Source organism: Camponotus floridanus, unplaced genomic scaffold (genome assembly GCF_003227725.1).
Source record: "Camponotus floridanus strain SB8 unplaced genomic scaffold, Cflo_v7.5 scaffold104, whole genome shotgun sequence".
NCBI lineage: Eukaryota > Metazoa > Arthropoda > Insecta > Hymenoptera > Formicidae > Camponotus > Camponotus floridanus.
This window is the reverse complement of record NW_020229220.1, coordinates 392,691-416,669: the sequence shown is the minus strand read 5'-3', so window position 1 is coordinate 416,669 and position 23,979 is coordinate 392,691. Positions and strand designations below refer to the sequence as shown.

General features: G+C 26.4%; 1 protein-coding gene across 7 annotated transcripts; it reads right to left on the bottom strand.

Moving 5' to 3' along the window:
• Nucleotides 1-978: 978 nt before the first annotated feature.
• On the bottom strand, nt 979-23,899 carry LOC105254012 (neutral and basic amino acid transport protein rBAT). Of its 7 annotated transcripts, none has more exons than XM_011262442.3 (9): nt 23,656-23,899; nt 23,480-23,578; nt 15,025-15,128; nt 14,445-14,652; nt 9,280-9,416; nt 6,184-6,365; nt 2,911-3,925; nt 2,332-2,600; nt 979-1,243 (listed from the first exon to the last, which is right to left on the bottom strand). In XM_011262442.3, exons 3-9 carry the CDS (start codon nt 15,124-15,126, stop codon nt 1,018-1,020), a joined length of 2,139 nt encoding a protein of 712 aa, XP_011260744.2. In that variant the 5' UTR covers nt 15,127-15,128; nt 23,480-23,578; nt 23,656-23,899; the 3' UTR covers nt 979-1,017. The 7 variants fall into 7 exon arrangements, with proteins under 7 accessions (XP_011260744.2, XP_011260739.2, XP_011260742.2 ...); XM_011262437.3 differs by having other exon boundaries at nt 980-1,243; nt 6,184-6,377; XM_011262440.3 differs by having other exon boundaries at nt 980-1,243; nt 6,184-6,377; nt 23,484-23,578.
• Nucleotides 23,900-23,979: the final 80 nt, after the last annotated feature.

Below are 23,979 nucleotides of genomic sequence, written 5' to 3'. Positions count from 1 at the left end.
AATACAATTTTCGGAATCAAAATCAATATTAAAATAAAAATCATCCAAACTGTGTCTATTAAAACAATTACGAATTTTTTTAAAAGATGAAAATTGTAGAAATTTTTAAAACAAAATTTAGTTGCACAAAGAATGTTCCGATGTTTATGGAATTTGGGTCCTGAGCAAACTGATATGACTTATATACTTGTGTTAGGGGTGTTATTACAATAATAATATCAAGGTCTTGAATACCTACATTGTTTGTGGAGTTATAACAGGGTTCAAAGTATACATACTCTGACCAAGATCTTGTGTGCAAAACACGAAGAAAAGATAAATTCAGAAAAAGATAGAATACAAACCGACATACTAATAGAGCAAAGTATTACGTCTATGTAATAGCAGAAAAAAACGGCGAAGGATAGGATTCAATTCGAACGCATTACTGCAAAAATAGCGCCCGTACTGTAGGATGCTGTGTTCATTGCAATGATAATATGGTATTTAGGATACACTCGATATCCAAACCCATAACGCTATCAGTGTATAACATATATATTTATTACGTTTGACATCTCCGCTGATCCGATTTTTTACTGAATCTGATTTTCTAACCCCCATACATTCTACATGCAGATGCAGACAAGTTTAGGAGCTAACATGTTTGTTTTCTTAATGTTTTCAGTATACCCTCTATACATATAAATATATAAATCATCAGTATTCATTCAATTCGGGACAGTTCTTTTAAGAAAATAATAAAAACAATAAAATAAAACATCCTGTTATTTTTATTTCTCTAAATAATGATTCATACTTCACTCTTTCAATTATAATATAATATATAATTAATTTATCTTGAAATCTCTTGTAGAAAAAAAATTTATAGAAATTTTTGTAGAAAATTTCATTGTAACAAAGGATAAGTATTCTTTTTTTTAATAATATACAATACATAATAATCATTTTACATAATAAAATAAAATTTAATCTAACACATTAGTAAACAGTATTTCTTAATTAAAACACATTTTCTCATTTATCCAATTTTATAACAAATGCTTCTCCAGGTGGGACAATAAGTTCTTTAAAGTACACATCTCGACTTAGTCTGTAAGCTGGTCCTACCACAACATGGCCACCATAATAGAGAAATGATAAGTCCTTCATGCGCGTCTCGTTACCAAAATTTGCGACAAATACATAGGAATTTCTTCGTGGATACCATCGCTCAATCACGATCATTTCATCTTCAACATATCTAAATAAAATTACATCAAGTTAAACTATACATACATATTTTTGTCAGCAATATGAAACAAGCTAAGAAATCTGCAATCTGAGAAAAATATAAAATCTGCACAATTAAAATAACGAAAATATTATATCTAGTCACATACAAAACATATATCAGTAAACACTATTATATTAATATTATATAAAAACAATGCAAACGGAATATTACAAATAATATACATGAATACTACCGGCATGTTACTTATTAATTGTATAATTTCCTATAAATGTATAATTTCCTTATAAATGTAATATGTATGTTATATTATTGTTATATCATAGTTATATTCTATATAAAAAATTGGTATGAAAGGTATCATATAAAATTGATATAAAAGGTATCATATAAAAATTTGGTATAAAGGTATCATATAAAATATTGATCATACAGAATATTGATAATATTGATAAATAAATAAAATAAATTATTTATATTTAATTTATAAAATTCAGAATTTTATTATATAGAAATTTTTTTTTAGATTTTCTTTTAGATTTTTTTTTACTTAATATACAGTATATAATAATAATTTTAAATAATTGTAAATAATCTGTTTAATATTTCATGTAAATTTGTTTAATATTTCAAATTTTTGTTGGTATTATATTCGAAATTAATCTGATAAAAAAAGATATATTTTAAGTAATATATTAGTATCTGTGTTTCGTTATATCCATTTGATAAAAATTTAGATAATTATGTAAGTCTGATTTTACCGTGTAGCAGCAAGCGTAGAAATACACACATATAACATACAATTATATTGCAATAATATTTTGTTACATTACTGTTATAATATTGCAAAATAATGATATATTACAGTTTTATATCATACATTATATATAACTTGCATATATTACTTGTTACTTGTTTTATTATTGTTTGTTATACTTGTTATATTATTGCAACAAATAGTGTTTACTGAATATTACTCAAGTGAATTAAATTGTTATTGTACACTCTAGTCATTATAGATTATATTAACTTAAGAAAAATCTCAATTTTAAAATGTTAAAATTTTTTAAATGTTTCATGTTAACAAAAAACTTTACCTAATATCACAATTCGCCTTAATTTGACCTTCTCTTAATACTGATTTAACATAAATTGGTGTAGTTTCCGCTCTTAATCTTGTCATTTCTTTAATAGTGCCTGTCAAACTAGTTTCCATAGGTTTTCCAGCTTCTGGCAACCAGGTAGGGATTTCTGAGAATGAAAAACTGCTACCAGGACTATCCTTCTTTTCCCAATACATAGGAACTAAATTATGCACGTGCACCAAATCTTTGTGATCCTGACATTCACAATCTTCGATTCCTATCTAAGTAAATAAAGGACATAATACAATTATTTTTTCTTATAATGATTTCTTCCTATTAAATCCCTTAAAAATTATATTTATTGAAATATCAAATTGCATCTTGTACTTGTAATTATATATCTGTATTTTTTAGATATATATATAAAAAATATACAATAATATACCATTTTCAATTGGTAATGCTGCTAGAAATGTGAATATAAAATAAAAAACAAAACAAAATATTAATGTAAACGTAGATTTTTCTAGTTTTTAATACACGTAGATCTAAATTGTCTAAATTTTAAATCACTTCAATCACGATGCATACCTCATCTCCATAAAATATACTAGGTGTTCCAGGTAGCATCATGCTAAGAAGAGAAGCTGCCACGCTAGCATTCTTGACATTTATAGTAGAAGCTACTCTACTAGTGTCTACACCGCCTACAGACCAATGTATCCATGGATAAGCAGGTTTGTCGAAGACTATACCCTTCGTGACTTGTTCTATTTGTGACTTAATATCTTTTGTACTATTCGTTAAATGAAGAGTCACATCAAGTAAATTTATTCTGGATAGGATGGAATTCCTTGTAGCTATGGAAATATTCTTTAGGACTTTCATATGACAAATAAAAATATTGTTTGGATATAGAAGAGACTTCCAATATATGAGACTGCTCACGAATGTGTCTTCATTAACATAATGTTCCAATCCCTGTAGATAGAAACCGTTCACTCCTTTCAACTGCCAAAATTTGATAGCCTCACTAATGGGATCTTTTTGTTGATTTGAATGATTCGATGAGGATATTTCTCTTCTCGCCTTTTTTAAAGATGATGGTCTGAATGATAAGACATCACGAATAGTTTCGACTGATGAAGACAGTATTGATAGTTGGGGAATTATTATTCGATTCTTTGCGGCATCTCGCCTATCTCGAATCAATTCAGTGCCATTTACTTTCGCTATAGGCGTCGCTTGATTGCTCAAGCTCTTTACAAACGGATATAAAGGTAAATCCAAAACTATACTCATGTTTCGCTTTTGAATCTCGCGCACAAGAGCAGAAAAATCTTCTAGTGTTCCCAGGTTTTCATTCACGTCTGTTATATTACTGATTTTTGAGTAATATTCTGGATAATCTAACGCTGGAAATATTGAATTCAATCGAATAGTTCGCACTCCAAGTTCTTTTAAATAATCTAGCCGCATAATTATTCCACGCAAATCGCCGATTCCAACTCCTTTGGTTGTTCTGAATGATGCAGTATCCTGAAAGGACGCCGGGAATATCTCATAGAAAGTGCTGCCTTGCCACCATTCCACCGGAGGATCACATCTATAATAAATAGTTAAAAATAGTGATTTTCTTATCACATTAGATTTTCATTATATCAATAATTTTATTATATTATTTTTTATTTCACCAAACGTATTAATTGAAAAAATAAAATACTATTTTTTCTGATATTAGTCCGTGTATTTATTTTTTATCTACTTAAATATAATCACATATATTTTTAAAATTACCTAAACAGATAATTAAACCATGCAGATTCTTAAATCTCATCTATAAGTTTATCTACATTAAAACCTCCATAAGAATAAACCGCGAAAGAGTACATTGCATTTCTTCCACGCGTTAAAACACACAGACAAGAGACTTCACGTCCCAATCGATTTCAACAAAACTCGTTAACAATAGATTTTTACGTCAAGTAATATTGGGTAAGAGATAAGATGCGTTTCTCAAACATTTACAAGATAGATCAAAACTAAAAAATCCCAAACACTTATGAATAAATGAGCAAAAAAGTTTGATCGAAGAATGTTGACAGCGTGTTAGATTCGTAGCGTCAATATTGTTAGTTTAAGTCTCGATAAGTAAATTTCTATTTTTAAAATACAATTTTTGTACAGTAAAATATAACTATTACACGAAATAAATATACTTCACATGGATTAATACTTCGGACACCGCGCAAAAAAAGCTAAAAGATGATGACGAAAAGATGTCTTTTTTTTTAATTGTCTTTTTGACAAAGCGAAAAGATGTCTAAATAGATGTCATAATAGATTTTTCGCTTTACCGAAAAAACGGAAAAGATATCTTTGCATCATCTTTTTATGGTAAAACAAAAAGATGACTAAAAATGTCTTTTTGATTCAACAAAAGGTTTGCTTATTGCTATATGCGACAAGTTGTGAATTATTTATCTCATATTTAAATTTTAATCGTGAGAACTATATGTATATAAAACTTGCAAAATGCGGCTGATAAGGTTATAATTATTTCTATTAGTTTAATTTCTCATGTAATCTCCATATACAAAAACGAAATTTAAATAGTTAACTGATTTTTTAGAAAATCGAATAGGTAAGATCGATTTTTACTCATTCAGATAGAGTTTGTATGAACATGTGAAAGTATGAAATTATTAATCTACCCATAATACGTAATATTATTTGTAATACTCAATCTTATTATACTTATATGTATATTAATAAGCATTAATATAACAATATTTATAGGATTCTAACCCTTAATATAATTAGAACTACTAAAAAAATGTCTTAAATTAATTATCTTTTAGTCGTCAGCCTATAAGATGATTTTTAAGACATATACCATCTATTAGTCATCTTCTCAATGACAATCAGCCAAATTTGATCTAACAGATTTTGCCAAATGCCTGCTACAAATTATTGTTAGCAAAAAGACTGCAGATTGTATGCAAAACCTGCCATGTTAGATAATAATAGCAGAATGTTAACAGAATAAAAGGCATGTTATAAAAGACATAATTTGATAGCAGGACACTAGCCAGAAATCGAGCAGGATTGGTACAGAATTATCATAACAGATTGGCAGCAGAAATCAAGCAGGATCTGCGCAATCAATTTATAACTACAAATTATAAATAATAAAATTATAATTCATGAAAAATAATTTAAAATATTTAGATAATGTAGTTTATATACTAAGTATTTAGTAATTATGTAATCTGTGTATCATACGTTTTGTTTAAATACATATATTCAATTACTTTTTTAAATAATAGTGCTGGTTTAAATAATAATAATAATAGAATTTGTTTATTTTCTAAACTTACTTTATTTTTTCGCTTATATTCAGAAACAACACAGGTGGCAATATCTTATAAACAGCTATTGAAAAATCTTATTTTATTACACATTATCGAATTTGTCAAAAAATATCTTACAAAATTGTAATAAAATAGATACTATTTCATTTAAAAAAATAAAAATGTCATAGATAACAATTTAAAAAAATTAATTAAAATCTTTTGTTTTATTTATTAATTCATATAAATCTTTTTAAACAAAATAACTTTGATTTGTAGTATATATTTTTATAGCTCTATTTAATACATATCTATTTAATACATTTAATACATAAAATTGAATGTATATACTTAAATCAAGTACATTGTAGATTTTAAAATATATATTATATATATATATATATATATATATATATATATATATTTTTTTTTTTTTTTTATTTTATATATATATATATATATATATATATTTTAATATATATATATTTTATTTTATATATTTTATACATACTTCTTAGGCATTGTAGCAATTATGCCAACAACAAGAGCAGTGCATCCAATCAATATCGACATCAGTGTCCAATAGCATGTCTTCCGTATCAGCGACCAATTCCATTTCATAAAATGATAGTCTTTGGGCGGCTTCGGCACCACCAATTGAATCCCAACGAGTGGTGGCTTACCACCGTTGTCCTGGTTGTAAAACTAAACAGTTACAGCATGAGTACATATGGCGATGTTAGCAAGCAGCAAGCGATGAATTAGTATACACATCCATGAAACCATTGAGGAGAAATCAGAATCCTCTTGCCCGTTTATCGGATTCATTTCAATTACAATGCGAGACAGCAGAGCATATAAAATCGAAAAAGGCAAAAGAGAGGGCGGATCTGCAAACATATCTGTATCTGTTCTAAGCGAGTGACAATGCGATGATGAAGTCAATCCTAAGGTGACCAGAAATTCCAATTCTTTATGTTTTTTCATGAAAAATCTTCAGGATCTTTGTAGATCTTCTTCTTTAAATTTTTATTCTAATTTTTTTTATATTTACACTTCATAATTTAGAAATTAAATATATGTACATATATCTTTTATATATATATATATATATATATATATATATATATATGTCATTTATATTATATATTTATTATATATTTATTAAAAGTTTCAATTTTATTGTTCTAGACTATATACACTCGCAATAATAGTTACACTTTCCCTTTGTAATCATAATTTATTTAAAATTAATATTAACAGAACAAGAATTAATGTGTCTTACTTTTATCTATGATTTAATTGCTTAGTTTTACATGGTCACCCTAGTCATATTTTATTTATATTGAGATTATATGCATATAAGCAACTGAAATGACAAATCAATATTCAAGATAACAATTTAATTAGGTGTGAAGAAACATATTGCAATTGTAGCTTTGTAAATGCAATCACAATACGGTATTGTTCACGAGTGATACATTTGATAAAGTATTCCTCATCTGTGCCAGGCGAATGTAATAGATGTAATGCATGAAAGAACATTGATATATTCTTCGCTTCCGTGAATAACAGAGACGAAATTCATGAATCTTGCAATAATAAACATTTAATATGTTAAGCACAACAGGCATATATACATATACATAAAATAAAATAGTGTTGTTACAATCAACAAGTGAATAATTCTATAAAAAATGTCGAAAATGCAAAGTATAATTTTTTTATTTAATTGTATTTTTTTATTTATTTTTAATTTACTTCTAGAAATTAAAACATTAATAATATAAATATTTTTCTAATTTATTTATTAAAAATAAGAAAATGGAGATAGAACTGTCTAATTTTTAGATAATAATACATTTTTTAATCATTTTTATTACTCCTTATGTAAAACAACATTCTCTTGTCTAAATAACACAAGTCTGCAAAATTTTAAGTTTGGTTAGTTAAAAAAGCAGAATAGGTGAATCTGATAGATTTTTTGACGCTGAAAACGAATCTAGTTGCAAAATTTCTCCAGCACATCAGATTTTTGAGTAATGTGTGGTTAAATAGTCCAAATTTCTATTTTGGCAATTATGAATTTATTATGAGGGAATCTAATTTTTTGAACCTAATTTTTTTACCAATGGCATCGTATAGTATTAATATTCACCTTCAAATCCAATTTCGATTGCTGACACATGATTTTTTTCGCTGAGTTATAAAGTTATATGATTGGTCATGCATAGTGATATACTGATGCATAGTCCAATAAGCCATTCCAATTCAATCGTGTTACCTCTTTGTTTTATCATGAATTAAAATTTGGATAAAAACATAAATTTTTGTACGTTGCATGCCATTTTTTTAAATTAAAAATGGCGGATCCAATATGGCGGACAAAATCACAATAAAAAAGTTTAAATTAAGTTAAAATTTAGAAAAATTTATCAAAATATATAACAACTGTGTTAGATATATTTTCCCATTTTATAATATTTTAGATATATTTTCACATTTTTCTTTTTTAGACACTCGAATCTGACATATGTAAGTCTTTTCAAAGGACATCATATATTTTATATAAAAAAGTGGCTTCGATCAAATTGGTTGAAATTGAAATATGTTGTAGTTTAGATAGTGCTGATCAAAAGTCTCATGAGGCAGAAAGTCCAAAAATCAAAAGCATAAAAGATACGATGATTTGAAGTAGGTGATATTGAAATTTAAAAAAAAGTCTGTTTTTGAATACAGAGATTAAATTAATATATAAATATTTGGAAAAATATATTTATATATAATGTGTCTCACTCTTTTTAATATTTAATAGTTCTAAACTCTTTTTGTCAAACGTGTCTATTACACAGAGATCAGGTACAGCGCGCGCACACATACACATGCACGCATATACATATAATAGAAAGAATTTGGAATTATTAAATATTGTAGAAGAGTGACACACATTATATATAAATATTTTCTTTCAACATTTATGTATTAATTTAATCTATATATTCAAAAATAGACGTTTTTTAAACTTCAATACTACCCACTTTAAATCATCAATCTTTTATACTTTTGATTTTTGGACTTTTTGTCTCAGGAATCTTTTGATCAACACCACTACAACATATTTCAATTTCAGCCAATTTGACCGAAGCCACTTTTTTTCATATAAAATGTATGGGATCCTTTTAAGATATGCCATATTGATGCCTATGAATAAATTTTCTTTAACGTAAATTTTTTTATAACTTCATGCTTGCATTTCAGCGAAAAAAATCGTGCAGCGGCAATCAAAAATGGTTTTGAAAAGTGAAGATTAATACTATACAATTGGTAGAAATATTTCAAAAAATTAGGTTTTTTTATAATAAATTCATGAAATTTGTCAAAATTGCCATTTATGGACTATTTAATTATAAGTTACTCGGAAACCTGATGTACTGAGGAAATTCTGTGGCCAAATTCGTTTTTACTATCAACAAATCTATCAGATTCACCTACACTGCTATTTTAACTAACTGATTCGCAGGCCTGTAATTTTTTCTTTACAAATTTTTGTTATCTATAGACCGAAAAATTTATGAAAAATACCAAATTCTATTTTTGTAATACTTACTAAAGCTTGAGCATCCGGTGCAAGATGTTGATAGGCAGTATTTAATTGTGTTAACAATTGTGCGCAAACGGGTTCGTTTGTATCACTACTGCTACCGCTGCTAGTGGATTCCACCATGGGATCACGTGAACTCGGTTCTATAATATTGAACATAATACTTAGTAAGAATAATTAATTATTTAATTGGATTTTAAAAATAATATTAGACTATACTAATAATTAGAGACTATAAAAATATTTCTACATAATATAAATTGATAGTACAAATTTTTTTAAAGAAACTTGTCATTTTGCCAAAAAGTAATCAAAATATAATTTAACATTTAATTACATATATGTATAATACAAATGGAAAGGTATCTTATTTTATTACATATACACACACACGCAGACGTATACGCACACACACACACACATACACACCAATATAAATTTCTAATTTAATTAATTATCACATTAAGAGTAATATATATATATATATATATATATATATAATATTCTATAGAACATTAATATTGAAAATTAAATAATCCTCTATATTTAAGTAGAAAATCAAAATAACTATCTCACATTTTTTTCTCCTACTTTCAATTATTTTTATATAAATATTTACATTTGCTTGTTTTTTTTGTAAGACTAAATTTTAGATAGTTCTGCTTGAATGCAATAATCTTAAAGTAAAAGAAAAATGCAAAATATTTTATATGAAATAGATGAAACGTAGGATATTATATTCTTTTGAGTTAAACAACTGTAACACTGAGCATGTAAAGCTTGAATGACGCATGTAGTCACCGTCAGAATTAATCATCGCTTAAATTGAAATTGAATCCTATCAAAGTACTTTACTAAACAAGCATCGACATTATATAACAACAATTATATAAATTCTTCAGTTGAAAAATGTATTTGCTATTTAATAAGTATATACCTAAAGAGAAAAAAGTTTCAATGACACAAAAATATGAATGTGTATACAATATTAATTTTTTTAGAATATTTTTTAAGAATATATACATGCATACAGACACGCGCGCGCGCGTGTGTGTGTGTGTGTGTGTGTGTTAATTTTAAAAGGTGTATATGGGTGATCGGGGATCCCCCATATATATATATATATATATATATATATATATATATATATATATACACACACACCCATACACACCTTTTAAAATAAAATAAATGGCTTTTATCAAAAATCGCGAACAATTTTTAAGTAAATCGGGTACGCTCTATCAAATGATGATATTTTCAATTTTTGATTCCGATCAGAAATACGCCATCTGGATCGGAAGTTGAATTTTTTTAGGTGAACATGGTAATTTTTTATTACAGATTCTAATTGTACGTGAAAAAATAATTGTACGTGAAAAGAAATTTTTGTATCAAACGTTTTTTCTAAAAGTGCCTCTGCTGAAGTTCATTATTTCATCACAGTTACTTTCAAGGTCAATTTTAAGATTGACATAAAAATTGTTTCATATTCAATTTTTTAATGAAATATTCATATAAATTATGTTTAATATTAATTTTTCATATTAACAATTTACATTCGAAGTTTACTTTATATTGACTTTTATTTGTGAATAGCTTTGTGATAAATGTACTTTGGCAAAAACCTTTGGAAAACTATTCATAATAATGCTCATATGGTAGATTGTTCAAATATATTCATATTCCCTTATTTATTTCTTCATATATATAAAGATATATGTACATTTTAATGTAATGAATATAATTATAAGCATATTAACAGTATAATTTGAATTGTATAAATATTAAGTAAATGTTTATAAAAAACATAGCTAAATATATATAATCCAATAATAAAAAAAAAGAGAATACTCGGGAAAAAATCTATATATAATCAAATATATACAAGTTGCCCAATAATAATCGTATTACATCTCATGTGCACAAGAGTAGATTAAATGGAGTTTAAACAATAAAGTTCTCTATCACTTTACAATTTTTACATTTTAATTAAGAGAATTTAATTTAAAACATGAAAAAATTAATTTAAAAAATCAAGAGACACGTAGTGTCTCGCGCCAAGTTCATGCGAAGCATTGCGCGGCACTCCGTGTATCTATACGCGACAGTTGAGAGTAACTCAAATTATCGGATTTCAATAACGGCTGAACGGATCGAATTCTTACTAGCTTTAATCGATAGAGCGAGTTTGAATTGTATAAAGAAAGTATCTTTATTTTTGCGCTGCGTGATCTATAAACGGAGATATCATAATGCAAAGTCGAAATATGAAAATTTTCAATTAAGAAACGTCTTTATCATCATGGTCATCAACGCACATGTACACAACACATAAGTTTTTTTAATTAAAATTTTTTTACTTTCTTGTTTTATATTAATTTTCAGTTTCCAATTTTTAAATAAATTTTTAATTTTTTAATATTATTATTTTTGAAAATTAAAGCAACTATTTTGTATAACAATGTTTTCAATTAAAATATTTCTATTTAACTTGTACAAGTTTTCTTCCTTGTACTTCTATTTATCTTGTACAAATTTTTATTCTTAGTTGGCGCAATTTTTTTATATCACTATTTTTGTAGACAATATGACAGTTGGATACAATTAGTGCATGAACTTGGCGCCCTTTTTTTACCTTTTTTTAAAAAGGTAAGTTTTTGGGGATACCATTTACATGAGTATTAGCGCATGGCGGAGAAAGATTTTCTACTGTTACTAGGCACATGATAAAGCGTTGGGAGGAGCACTCTAACAAATAACAACTACGTATAAATTGGATATAACGTTTCTCAAGCACTAACGTATTTAGTAACAACGTGAAAACGAGCTGTTTTTTTTCAGTGCGCGCTAATATTCGTATATATACGTAATAAATATGTTGAACTCGAGAGAAGGCCGAAAATATCACGATGCAAACGATTCTTTCTTTGTTTGACTGAAAACTTTACGATGCTCATGCATCAATTTTCAATTCATCTTGTTATCCTACTTTTTTATATCCACAATAGTATCGTCTGTACACAACGGCCAATTTCTTCTGTCTCACTTTATCAATTATCTCTCCACTTATGGGGACTAGCAATATATCCTTATTATATATATGTATTCACAGGAAATGATCGATCTTTTTAATTAATCTTTCTTCTTTAATTCATTATTGTGAAAATCGTGGAGATTGGTTTCAAAGTCATGTAACTCGATCAAAAAAAAAATCGTAAGAAAATTTTAAAAAAAGCGTTGCGTAGGCAAAATGTTGTAATTTATGTAATTTAAGGTGAATGTTTTCGAGAAAAGTTTTTTAGCGAATTGCAGAGTGTCAAAAATACATAATTTTAAGGAATAAAATACTGTTCTTTTTTAAAGCACAGAACAAGGAAGATAAAAAACTTGAAAAAACTAATGATAGCACGTTAAAGTTAAAATTTCAAGCTTAAAAATGCTTTTTTTATTTTTTGTTTATGATGATTTTTTGCCGACTATCGACATCATATCTAAAAAGTACTGGTTTATTTTCAAAATCGTATAACTCGGTCAAAAAAAAATCGTAGGAAAATTTTAAGAAAAGCGTTTTGTAGGCAAAATGTTGTAATCTGTGGAATTTAAGTTGAATTTATCGAGAAAATTTTTTTTAACAAATTTCAGCGTGTTAAAAATATAAATTTAAAAAGCATAATTTTAAACAAAATTTTAAAACATAATTTTGAAGAACTAAACAGTGTGTTTTTTTTTAAAGCGCAGAATAAGAAAGATAAAAAAATTTTTTTAAACCACCAACTATATGTTAAAGTTAAAACTTCAAACTTTAAAATACTTTTTTAATTTTTTGTCTACGATGATTTTCAACGAGTTTTAGCGGTTTGAAAATAGCCCAATTTTTAGGGTTCAAAAAGTATTCCTTATTTTTTTTTTGAGTAGTGTATATATATATATATATATATATATATATATATATATATATATAATTTTATTTTAAATGATATCGAAATCGATTATCTGGAAAAATATGAAAAATATGAAAAATGTAAAAAAAGATTTTAGATCAAATTGGCTCGAAAAAAGATAGGGAAATTATAATATAATTTGATCTTAAATGTAGATACTAAGGTTATGTGAAGATCAATCTAATTTTTTTTAAATGAATATAATCCATATATATATCCTAATTTTTTATATAAATCAGTTCCTCGCAATATTTGACATATAAAAATAGAATAGTCAAAAATTGAATAGTTTATAAAATATTTTATACTTTATGACTTATGCTTATACTTTTATACTTTATGATTTTATACTTTATACTATAATGACATAACTTTACATAAACTATGAAATATTCATTTTTCAATTATTTTTCTTGAATATTTTATGTATAAAATAATGAGGAGAATCAATTAGTATAAAGAAAAAACATAATTGCTCTTAAGAAAAAATATGAATTTGCAACGAGCAGCTATGTATTTTTTATCTTTTCGTTGCCGCGCAATATTCGCTATTAGTACGTCTAGAGCACACATCACATGATCTAGTTACGTGAAACACACGCTCATTTGTCAATTCTTTTTAATATTTCAATAATTACTGTGAAAATTACAAGATAGAAGGAATTTTCTGTACAGTTTTATTACACTCTATTTGCTTACGAGCGTTGGTCCATTCTTTACCAAATCTAATCTTTATCTCTGTATATATATATACATATTTGATTATATATAGATTTTTTCCTCGAATGCTCTCTCTTCATATATATATAATTATAAAATATATTCATATGTTTTCTTTCTCTTGCACATCTTATATAATGTTTGTATTTGTAAAAAAATAATAAGAATAATTAAAAATTAATTTTTGTACTTTTTTTTTAAAATGTGGAATATGAAGAAAAATGTACTCTTATATTAATTTTACATGTGATTATATAAAATGGTCAATTTTTCCCAAATTTCTTCAAATTTTATAATTTAACTACACTAATTAACAATATATATGGTTTTTCCTCAAGATAATAAAAAAGAAAAATATAAAGGAATGAGAAAAATAAGAAGAAGCATATGTATAAATAGTGTATGATAAATATATATATAAGTAACAGTATTGTAGATTCTGACAATGAGATAAATATGTTAAGAAAAAGAGAATGTGCATACATTAAAATAGTTGAAAAAACATACCATCATTTAAAGGTTTACTCGAACTATTCACTATATTCATGAAGTTAAGTCCATCTTCCGTATTAATATTCTCAAGCGTTGGTGTGGATATCATCTCTAAAGAAGCACCTTCCAGAACATTGAATATTGGCGTCAACTGTGGAGTTTTATCCGTTTGGATAGGTGGTGGACTAGGTGTTAATAAAGGACAATCAGATGCTTCTTCATCCTTAAAAATAAATACATATAATACTTGGTGCAAAAAATTTATAAAATTTGCCATTTATTTTTCTCTATAATATTCTATAATTTTTATAAATCATTGAACACATCTTTTGTATCAATGTCTTATACATGCAATTATTATTGCATTTTATTGAATACTTTATTATTTCATTTTTTTAAATATTATGTATATTTAACGTGAAACGCCTATGATAATTATATCAAATTAATAAAGAATTAAATCAAACTTTTATCAAGAAAAAATAATTTCTAAATTTATCGAAAAATTTGTACCATCATCATCATATACAAATTATATTAGTTGTAAAAGTTCAGATAAATAAACATAAGACACATAAAAGATTAATAAACATACCTGTTGCTCTTGATTTATAAATAATTCTTGTGAATTCGGAGACGGTGAAAGTTCAGTTGATATAACTACTGTTAAGAGATCTTCAGACTTCTGGACACTCATATCTGTTACACAAATATTATATTTGTGTATATATTCGTATAATTTTTAAATTTTTTTAAAGAAGCGCATGAGTTTGTATAATACATATAAAACTGTACACAACATACATCTTTCCTCTCATATACGAGTACATACAGGATAGGGCAAAAGTTCCGAAACGGCTAAATATCTCAGAAAATATTAATTTTTTTGAAAAAATTTAGACATAAAAAATGGCTTTAAAAAATCTATTAGCTGATAGTATTTGACCTTGAAATAATCTGGAAAAGCGCGGTCAAGGTCACCATCAAAATCTTAAATAAAAGGCAAGCCCTATTTTTTATTACATATTCTTATAGCTGAGGTCGAGAGCTTTCCAAAACACTATAATTCAACATTTTTTCATTAAGTAACTTTCAACTATTATCTAAAACAACTATTATCAACAACTATTATCTAAAACAATTTTCTATAAAACTTATATTTTTCGAGATATTTCGAAATTCTGACTGTCCCCATCCTGTATACATATACACGCACGCACGCACGCGCGCGCGCGTGTGTGTGTGTGTCTATAGTCGTAAAATTGAAAACCAAGGCACATGAGCAAGCGATTTTAAATTAATGTTAAACAATTTAAAAAATCAGATACAGTATCATCTTGCGCCAAATCATACGTACAACAATAGAGAAAAATGGACTGTGTATTTATTTGCAAACCGCCTAGTTGTAAATATCTTAGATTTTAATTCTCAATAACGGCTGAATCGTTTTTAATAGATTTATTCGATTGTTTGAGTCTCGATTGTATCAGAAAGATATCTATATTTTCGTTTTATGCCTTATAAACGGAACTATTCCGATAAAAAATCCAGAACGGTATAGTGTTATTCTCAGAAAGATTTTTTGCGCATTGAATATGATCTCATTTAATATGAAATTCGTAGAAAAAAAGCACTTTTAGACTTCTATTCCCAGAAATCTTTCTAGACAACACAAAGTGAAAAGATCTTTTTTCAGATTGTCTTTTCGGTAAAGCGAAAAAATGTCTAAAAAATGTATAGAAATAAAATGTATAATTTTTTGTTTTACTGAAAAGACAACCTAAATTTAAAAAAACGTCATCTTCGTCATCTTCGTCATCTTTTTATAAATGTTTTTCTTTTAACAAAATGAACAAAATGTCTTTTTGGCTGAACAAAAATGTATATTTGTTTATCGCTATGCGACGCGTTGTACGCGTTATATATATCATAATTAAATTTTTATCATCAGAACTATATAAATTTACTATATAAATTTTTTTTCCTCATCATGAGAATTATATAAAAATTTTAAATTTAAAATATATAAAAAGTTAAAATCTGCAAAATTGCGGCTAATAAGATTGTAATTAATTTTTATTTAATTTCTAATGTAAATCTCCATATGTATTCAAATAATAAGCTGATTTTTGGAAAATCGGATAGATAAGTGTTCGATTTTTACTTATTCAGATAGAAATTGTATAAACATACGAAAATATGAAATTAAAATCTACTAATAATATGCAATATTATTTGTAATATTCAATTTTATATTATATTATTTATAATATTCAATTTTATTATATTTAACTAATATTAATATAATTATTTATTGGATTCTAATGTCTCAATATATATAATTAAAATGATAAAAAATGTTTTAAATTAGGTTATAAATAGTCAAATTAAAATGACTTTTAATCAAATATGCCGGTTGTTAGTCATTGTTTCATTGAATATATTCTATACATTCAATGTATATTCAATATATATATATATATATATATATATATATATATATATATATATATACTGTACGTTGACTACGTACTAAAAGATATCTTTAAAGAAAATATATTGTTTTTTAATTATCTTGTAGATGACTTAGTGCTGACTGGAGATATTTAATAAGGGAATCAACATTAATTTATATTAATCATTATATTAATTCTCGATATAAAATCTCTTAAATATCAAATTAAAAAATATTAAACTAAAAACTATAATAACAGGCTATAAGAGTCACACACGATAATTCATACGCAAAAAAAAATTTTTTTATTGATAAATTATAAGTTAACAGACTTATAAGTTTCGGATCTTTCTTTAGTTCATCTTTAACGCAAAAATATTGAAATCGATATTCGATCAACGGTTAGAAATGATGAAAACAACACAAAATATAATACAATAAGGATCTCTAGCAATAAATATTATACATAAGCATAAATATTATACATAAACAAATTTTAATGCTCGAAATTAAAAACAAAAACAATCATAGTTAAATTATGTAGATCATTCGTAAATCAAATAATAAATAGATGTAAATTTAAATAAATATGTAGTGTAAAATTGGATTTGCACTTACGATGATCTACATTCACTTAAGACCTTTGCATGTTACAAATTTTTAATCATAATCGTAAGATCATAAAAAACTGACCAATCACAGTTGATTATTCTTATTCGTAAGCCCAGACAGCACACATGTCCAAAAGACGTCTAAAAGACTACTTCCCAGACAGCATAGGACATTCTATGAACATTCATTTTATGTCCATTTGACGTCCGCACGTCCATGGACATAAAATAAATGTCCATCGACGATCCGATTTAAGACATCTATTTGGTCAATATTTGGACGTCCACAAGATGTCTTGGAGGTCAAAGTTTCTCGCGAGCACGCAAGCATGTATTAATTCGTTCGTTTACCGCTACGCGATGCGCTATCTTTCTCGTATTTAAGTTTCAGTTATGAGAATTATATAAAGTTTGCAAAAGGTAACAAATAAAATTAAAAATGTATTGTTCAATTTAATTTCTGATCTAAAAGCACGGGTTTCAGATATTAAATTGATTTTATAAGTCGGACAAGTAAATGTTCGGCGAATAAACGAAAATAATTTTTCATTATCTATTTAAGATGTAAAGTGCAATATGCAAGTATAAATTATAAATAAAATTTTTATATAAAATTTTTATGTAAAATTTTACATGAAATAGATAAATTATATTATTATTTAGGGATTGAAATATATATGTTTTGTTTAAAAATTATGATATGTTTAGATCATAAAGGTTGTTCTTTTTTCACATATAATACACTTTTTTTTTTAAATTATCTGTTTTATAATCGTTTTGTGCAAAAAAAGTAACATTTAAATAATATGTGATATTGCATTAATGTATACATTCATTTTAATCGCCCCAGGCGGATATTTCAAATGCTGTTGAGTTTAGAGAAAAATGTTTCAGACAAAAGTTGTATGGTTTCAAGGGGGACATAAGATGGTACCATTGGTTTGACCTTGAAGAATTATTTGAAGGTCACATGAAGGTCACCTTCAATTTCTTAAATGGAACCTACATTTTCTCTTTACATATTCTTGTAGCTTATCTCGAGAGCTTTCCAAAACACTATAATTAAGTACCTTTTCGTTAAGTACTTTTTGAGTTATAAGGCTTGAAATCATTTCTTAATTTTACATAAATCATAAAATATCTAGTAAAATATACATTTTTCGATTATCTTACCTTAATACTTTTATGTACAAAATAATGAGAGGAATCAATTGGAGTAAAGAAAACATACAGTTGTTTTTAAGAAAAAATATGTAATTGTTAATTGCAAATTACATATTTTTTCTTAGAAACAACTATGTGTTTTCTTTACACCAATTGATTCCTCTCATTATTTTGTACATAAAAGTATTAAGGTAAGATAATCGAAAAATGTATATTTTACTAGATATTTTATGATTTATGTAAAATTAAGAAATGATTTCAAGCCTTATAACTCAAAAAGTACTTAACGAAAAGGTACTTAATTATAGTGTTTTGGAAAGCTCTCGAGATAAGCTACAAGAATATGTAAAGAGAAAATGTAGGTTCCATTTAAGAAATTGAAGGTGACCTTCATGTGACCTTCAAATAATTCTTCAAGGTCAAACCAATGGTACCATCTTATGTCCCCCTTGAAACCATACAACTTTTGTCTGAAACATTTTTCTCTAAACTCAACAGCATTTGAAATATCCGCCTGGGGCGATTAAAATGAATCACCCTGTATGTGATATAAATTTTCTTTAATAAATGTATTGCTTAAAAAAATATATATTTCATCTTTTTAATATGTACATTCAAATTTTGTATGTAATCGCTTTTTCATCTCCTTATTACGTCCATATAAAGTCCGTTTTGTGTATCTGTTGTTGCTAATTTATGTCCATTAGTCATCCATCGGATGTCTTTTGGACACGTCAGGGATTAAATTATGACCACCAATTTCATAGTTGAATGTGCTATGGATATCCAGTGTATATTTGAGGGACATAAAACGGACATTTTATGGATATTTTCAATGTCCTTCAAGGATATTTGTAGAATATTTTATGGATATCTGTGTGCTGTCTGGGTTAAAGACATTTTAAAGTCCTTTAGACATCTTTAAGACATCTTTTGGCCTTTTTGTGCTGTCTAGGAGGAGAATACTCGATTATGATTTGTCAGTTTTTCTTACGACCTTATGGTTACGACTAAAATCCTTATATGTGCAAACGCTTTTATGATTAAATTCAACTAATAAGTCCATTGTCAATTTGTAGGCCAGGATGTGAATATCGATGTTGTACGTTTGTAAATCATACGACATGTCCAAATAATTATCCTCTTTGTATGATATAATTTCAGACTTTCGGATAATAAAAAAATAAGTGAATTTGTCTCGAAGACATATCGTAAAAGGCAGTTATGAAAAAGCGTGTTCTTATTTACGAGTGTATGAATAATAAAGTGACGAATGTTCGCGCGTTCAAGTTATCGATATCAATACGCGGACGCAATATGTACATATGACGCATATGTATACTTTAATATATCAGATTTTTACAATCACTTCCCGCACTTCGGCTCTTATACCAAGATTTTTATTTCTTGCATCTTTACTTTAAAATATTAAAATTAAAATTAAAATGTGTTAATTCTACATACAATTTTTTTGCATTAAAACTCTTACTTCTAATTACTTTCAATTACTTTAATTACTTTAATTACTTTAATTAAATCATATTTATTAACACATTACACTTTGATAAGTTTTTCATTAGAAAATATCTTATTATAATTTTATAATTATATTAAAATAAATAAATAAATAAATATATTCAAAATGACTTCAAAATGACACTATTTCTGCTATACATATATATACTCCAGATAGCAGAAATAGTGTCATTTTGAAGTCATTTTGAAGTCATTGTGACATCAAATTATGACAAAATGATCATGTTTACAGTCTAGAATTATACTTTTTTAAATAAAACACAATTTTAATATTAAATATAATAATAATATAATATAATAATAATATAATAATAATAATAATAATAATAATAATAATAATAATAATAATAATAATAATAATAATAATAAATATAATAATAAAACAATTAACTTTTTTTAAATTCTATATTCAATGCATAATTTTTATTCTTAATTAATGCACTCTACTAATATAATTTTTATAGGAAAAACAATAAGAAGGACCTCGCACATTTTATATGAAAAAATTGGCTTCGGTTAAATTGGCTAAAATTGAAATATGTTATAGTTTAGATAGTGCTGATTAAAAGTTTTCTTGGACAAAAAGTTCAAAAATCAAAAGTATAAAAGATATGATTTTTTATTTTTAAATGGGTGATATTGAAGTTTAAGGAAATTTTTGATCAGCGCCACCTAAACTGCAGCATATTTCAATTTCAGCACCACCTAAACTACAACATATTTTAATTTCAGCCAATTTCAGCTAACCAAAGCCATTCTTATAAAATGTGCGGAGTCCTTTAACTAATAAAATATATTGTTGCGTCCCAGTATCCCATCCCTGAGGATGTATTTGCCACCCGTTGTATCCCATCGGCGGAAAGTACACCGACGAAAGAAGATCGTCTCCGCGTGCGTTGTCAAGATGTTATTAACAATGACTGTCGGAAAGTTAAAAGATAGGACGCGTTTATGAATCGTTATCGTGTTTCACGTTATTATCCATTGTTTGAGTATATTCTGTATTCTCATTATGTTCCATATTGTTTTAAAAAATGTGTTGTTATTTAACGCGGTCTACGAGTGCCAATCGGTATCGTGCGTGTTCGATATATATCGTTTCGCGGGCATAACAATATGTTAAAATAATATTTCTTATAAAAATTTATTAAATGGTTAAATACATTATACATATAAATATTTTGAACAGACGTGAATTTAATGCTTCTTTTCATCTTTTTTTTGAAAAAATTTTTATTTATATTATTTTAACTTATTTTTTATTTACAAATTATCTTTCGTTTAAAAGAATATTTTCAAAATAATGTAATGTTTTGAACGAAATTTTTTGTAAGACATTGTTATTATAATTTCTAAGAAATTATAATTGTTTATCAATATTATAATTGTTTATATATTATTAATAATATCAATAAAACACATAGCAAAAAGAATTATTAAAATTAAAACAGCCTAAATATAAATTAAGTATAAATTATTAAAATTAAAACAGCATAAGTATAAATTAAGAAAAAAATTTTTTTTAAATAAAGTCTATAAATAAAGTGTTTAAAAATAAAATTTAGGAATATATAACTATAATATCTAAATTTGTCTAAGAAATCTAATTCAATAAATTATAAAAAAAGATAAGGACTGCATGCAGTAGGAGATGCATGATAATTAATAAAATTTGTCTTAGGAAACATACAACTAACTAAATGTTTTGATTCTGTATGGATCTTCCTTGGTAAACAAGTAAACATTAAATTAAAATAAAAAGATCTAAAAAAAATAAGTGAGTCAAAAATATAAAAGTCACTATCAAAATGTAATTCAAGTACACACACACACATACACACACACACACACACACACACACACACACACACACACACACACACACACATGTACATTTGTATATATACATATACAGAGTGGGGCAATAACTATTACCACCCTAAATATCTTCGAATCTATAAGGTGTAGAAGAAACTGTTTGAAACCAAAATTGTACGGTATGAGGGGGGGCTATCATATGGCGATAAGTATGTTTGTCCAGATGGAGGCGCTTCGGAGATATCAAGGTCATTTTTTTTTTAATGGCATGTTATACTTTTTTATCCTTAATTCGATAGCGTCTTTTGAGGCAATTTCAATGACCTATAATTAAAGGTCATTCAATTGATATTTGAATGAGTTTCGGATAAATAATGATTGTTACCTCATAAGTGCTGGAAGTGACGTTCGTTTGCATCGATGCAGTGCTGCAATCGTTTAATTCCTGAAACACATATACTTCTCAATACTTTCGAACCGATTTTCGCACAAGCTGCATAATTCGTTGCTACATATTTTCCGGCTTGATCGGTCTTTCCTCGTACACGATGTTTTTTAGTATTTCTCATAAAAAAGAAGTATTGAGAAGTGTACGTGTTTCAGGAATTAAACGATTGCAGCACTGCATAGATATAAACGGACGTCACTTTCAGCATCTCTTATGAGGATCTCTATTAACAATCATTATTTATCCGAGACTCTTCTGAATATCATTTGAATGACCTTTAATTATAGATCATTGAAATCGTCTCAAAATACGCTATCGAACTAAGGATAAAAAAGTATAGCATGCCATTAAAAAAAATAAAGATAACCTTGATATTCCGATTAGTTTTATTAAATTAATTAATCAATTTGCAGATATTTTATTTTTTCAATATCTTTAAATATTAATATTTTTTATTTAAATACATATGAACTATAAAAAAACAAAAAGAATAAAAAATTATGTTAAAAAATTAAAAAATGTATATTAAGATTATAAAATTGCTTATTAAATTTTTCTTAATCTAGTAATTATCAAAATTCATAAACAATCAATTATAATTATTAATTGTGAACCAATATTTTTTCAATCTTAAAACTTTATTTTTAAAGCTGAAATGTAAAACATAATAAGAATTTTCGTATAATTACAGTTCAAGATAACGCTAATATAATATTTATTTATTTTTTAAACAAAACGTCTTTAACAAATAAGGCCTCTCTCTCTCTCTCTCTCTCTCTCTCTCTCTCTCTCTCTCTCTCTCTCTCTCTCTCTCTCTCTCTCTCTCTCTCTCTCTCTCTCTCTCTCTCCCCCCTCCCTCCCTCCCCCCTCTCTATATTATATATATTTTATATATATATACACATATGCACATACACATTTATATATAGTATAAAAATATACATACATATATATATATATATTTATATATATATATATATATATATATCTTATTTTTAAAAAATCTTAAAATTCGTACCTACGTTTTGGTAGATGTTATATGACTGTTATGTTGTATGTTACGCGATCGATTGAGCCTGGCGAAGAAGCTTCAAAAATAATCCCACAACTCTACGAGCTTATATTATATTGTTAGATATCTTACTTATTATTAGATACCTTATTTATATATGCTCTTCGTAACAAATTAATCACCTCGTTTTTCATAGTCTTTTCACAAGAGACACAATAATAACATTCGTATGAATGATTATCGTTGATAAAGGCGACGAGTTCAATGTGAATGTCTCAAACGATTATCATTGCTATCGCCATTATACTGCCCGTTATATCCGTAGGTAGTGAAACCGCGTGCCTTACTATATTATATTTAGCAACGCAATATCGTTTCTCGTGTTCCTTCGCTGACTGACCGACTATCCGTTCAGCCGACTGACGCCTCGTTCTCTACGATTCTGCGCTTTAAGAACGATATGGCACGCGCGTGCGATGTGTCACGCATCATTTGCATCTAGCAAC

Excerpts from the sequence above, each read along its gene's own strand:
- LOC105254012 (XM_011262438.3), bottom strand. The coding sequence starts at position 15,126 with ATGAGTGTCCAGAAGTCTGAAGATCTCTTAACAGTAGTTATATCAACT. Across the intron at positions 9,417-14,444 it reads GAGTAAACCTTTAAATGATG|AACCGAGTTCACGTGATCCC; the intron begins GTATGTTTTTTC and ends TCAATATTATAG. Across the intron at positions 3,926-6,183 it reads ATTGCTACAATGCCTAAGAA|ATGTGATCCTCCGGTGGAAT; the intron begins GTATGTATAAAA and ends TATTTATTATAG.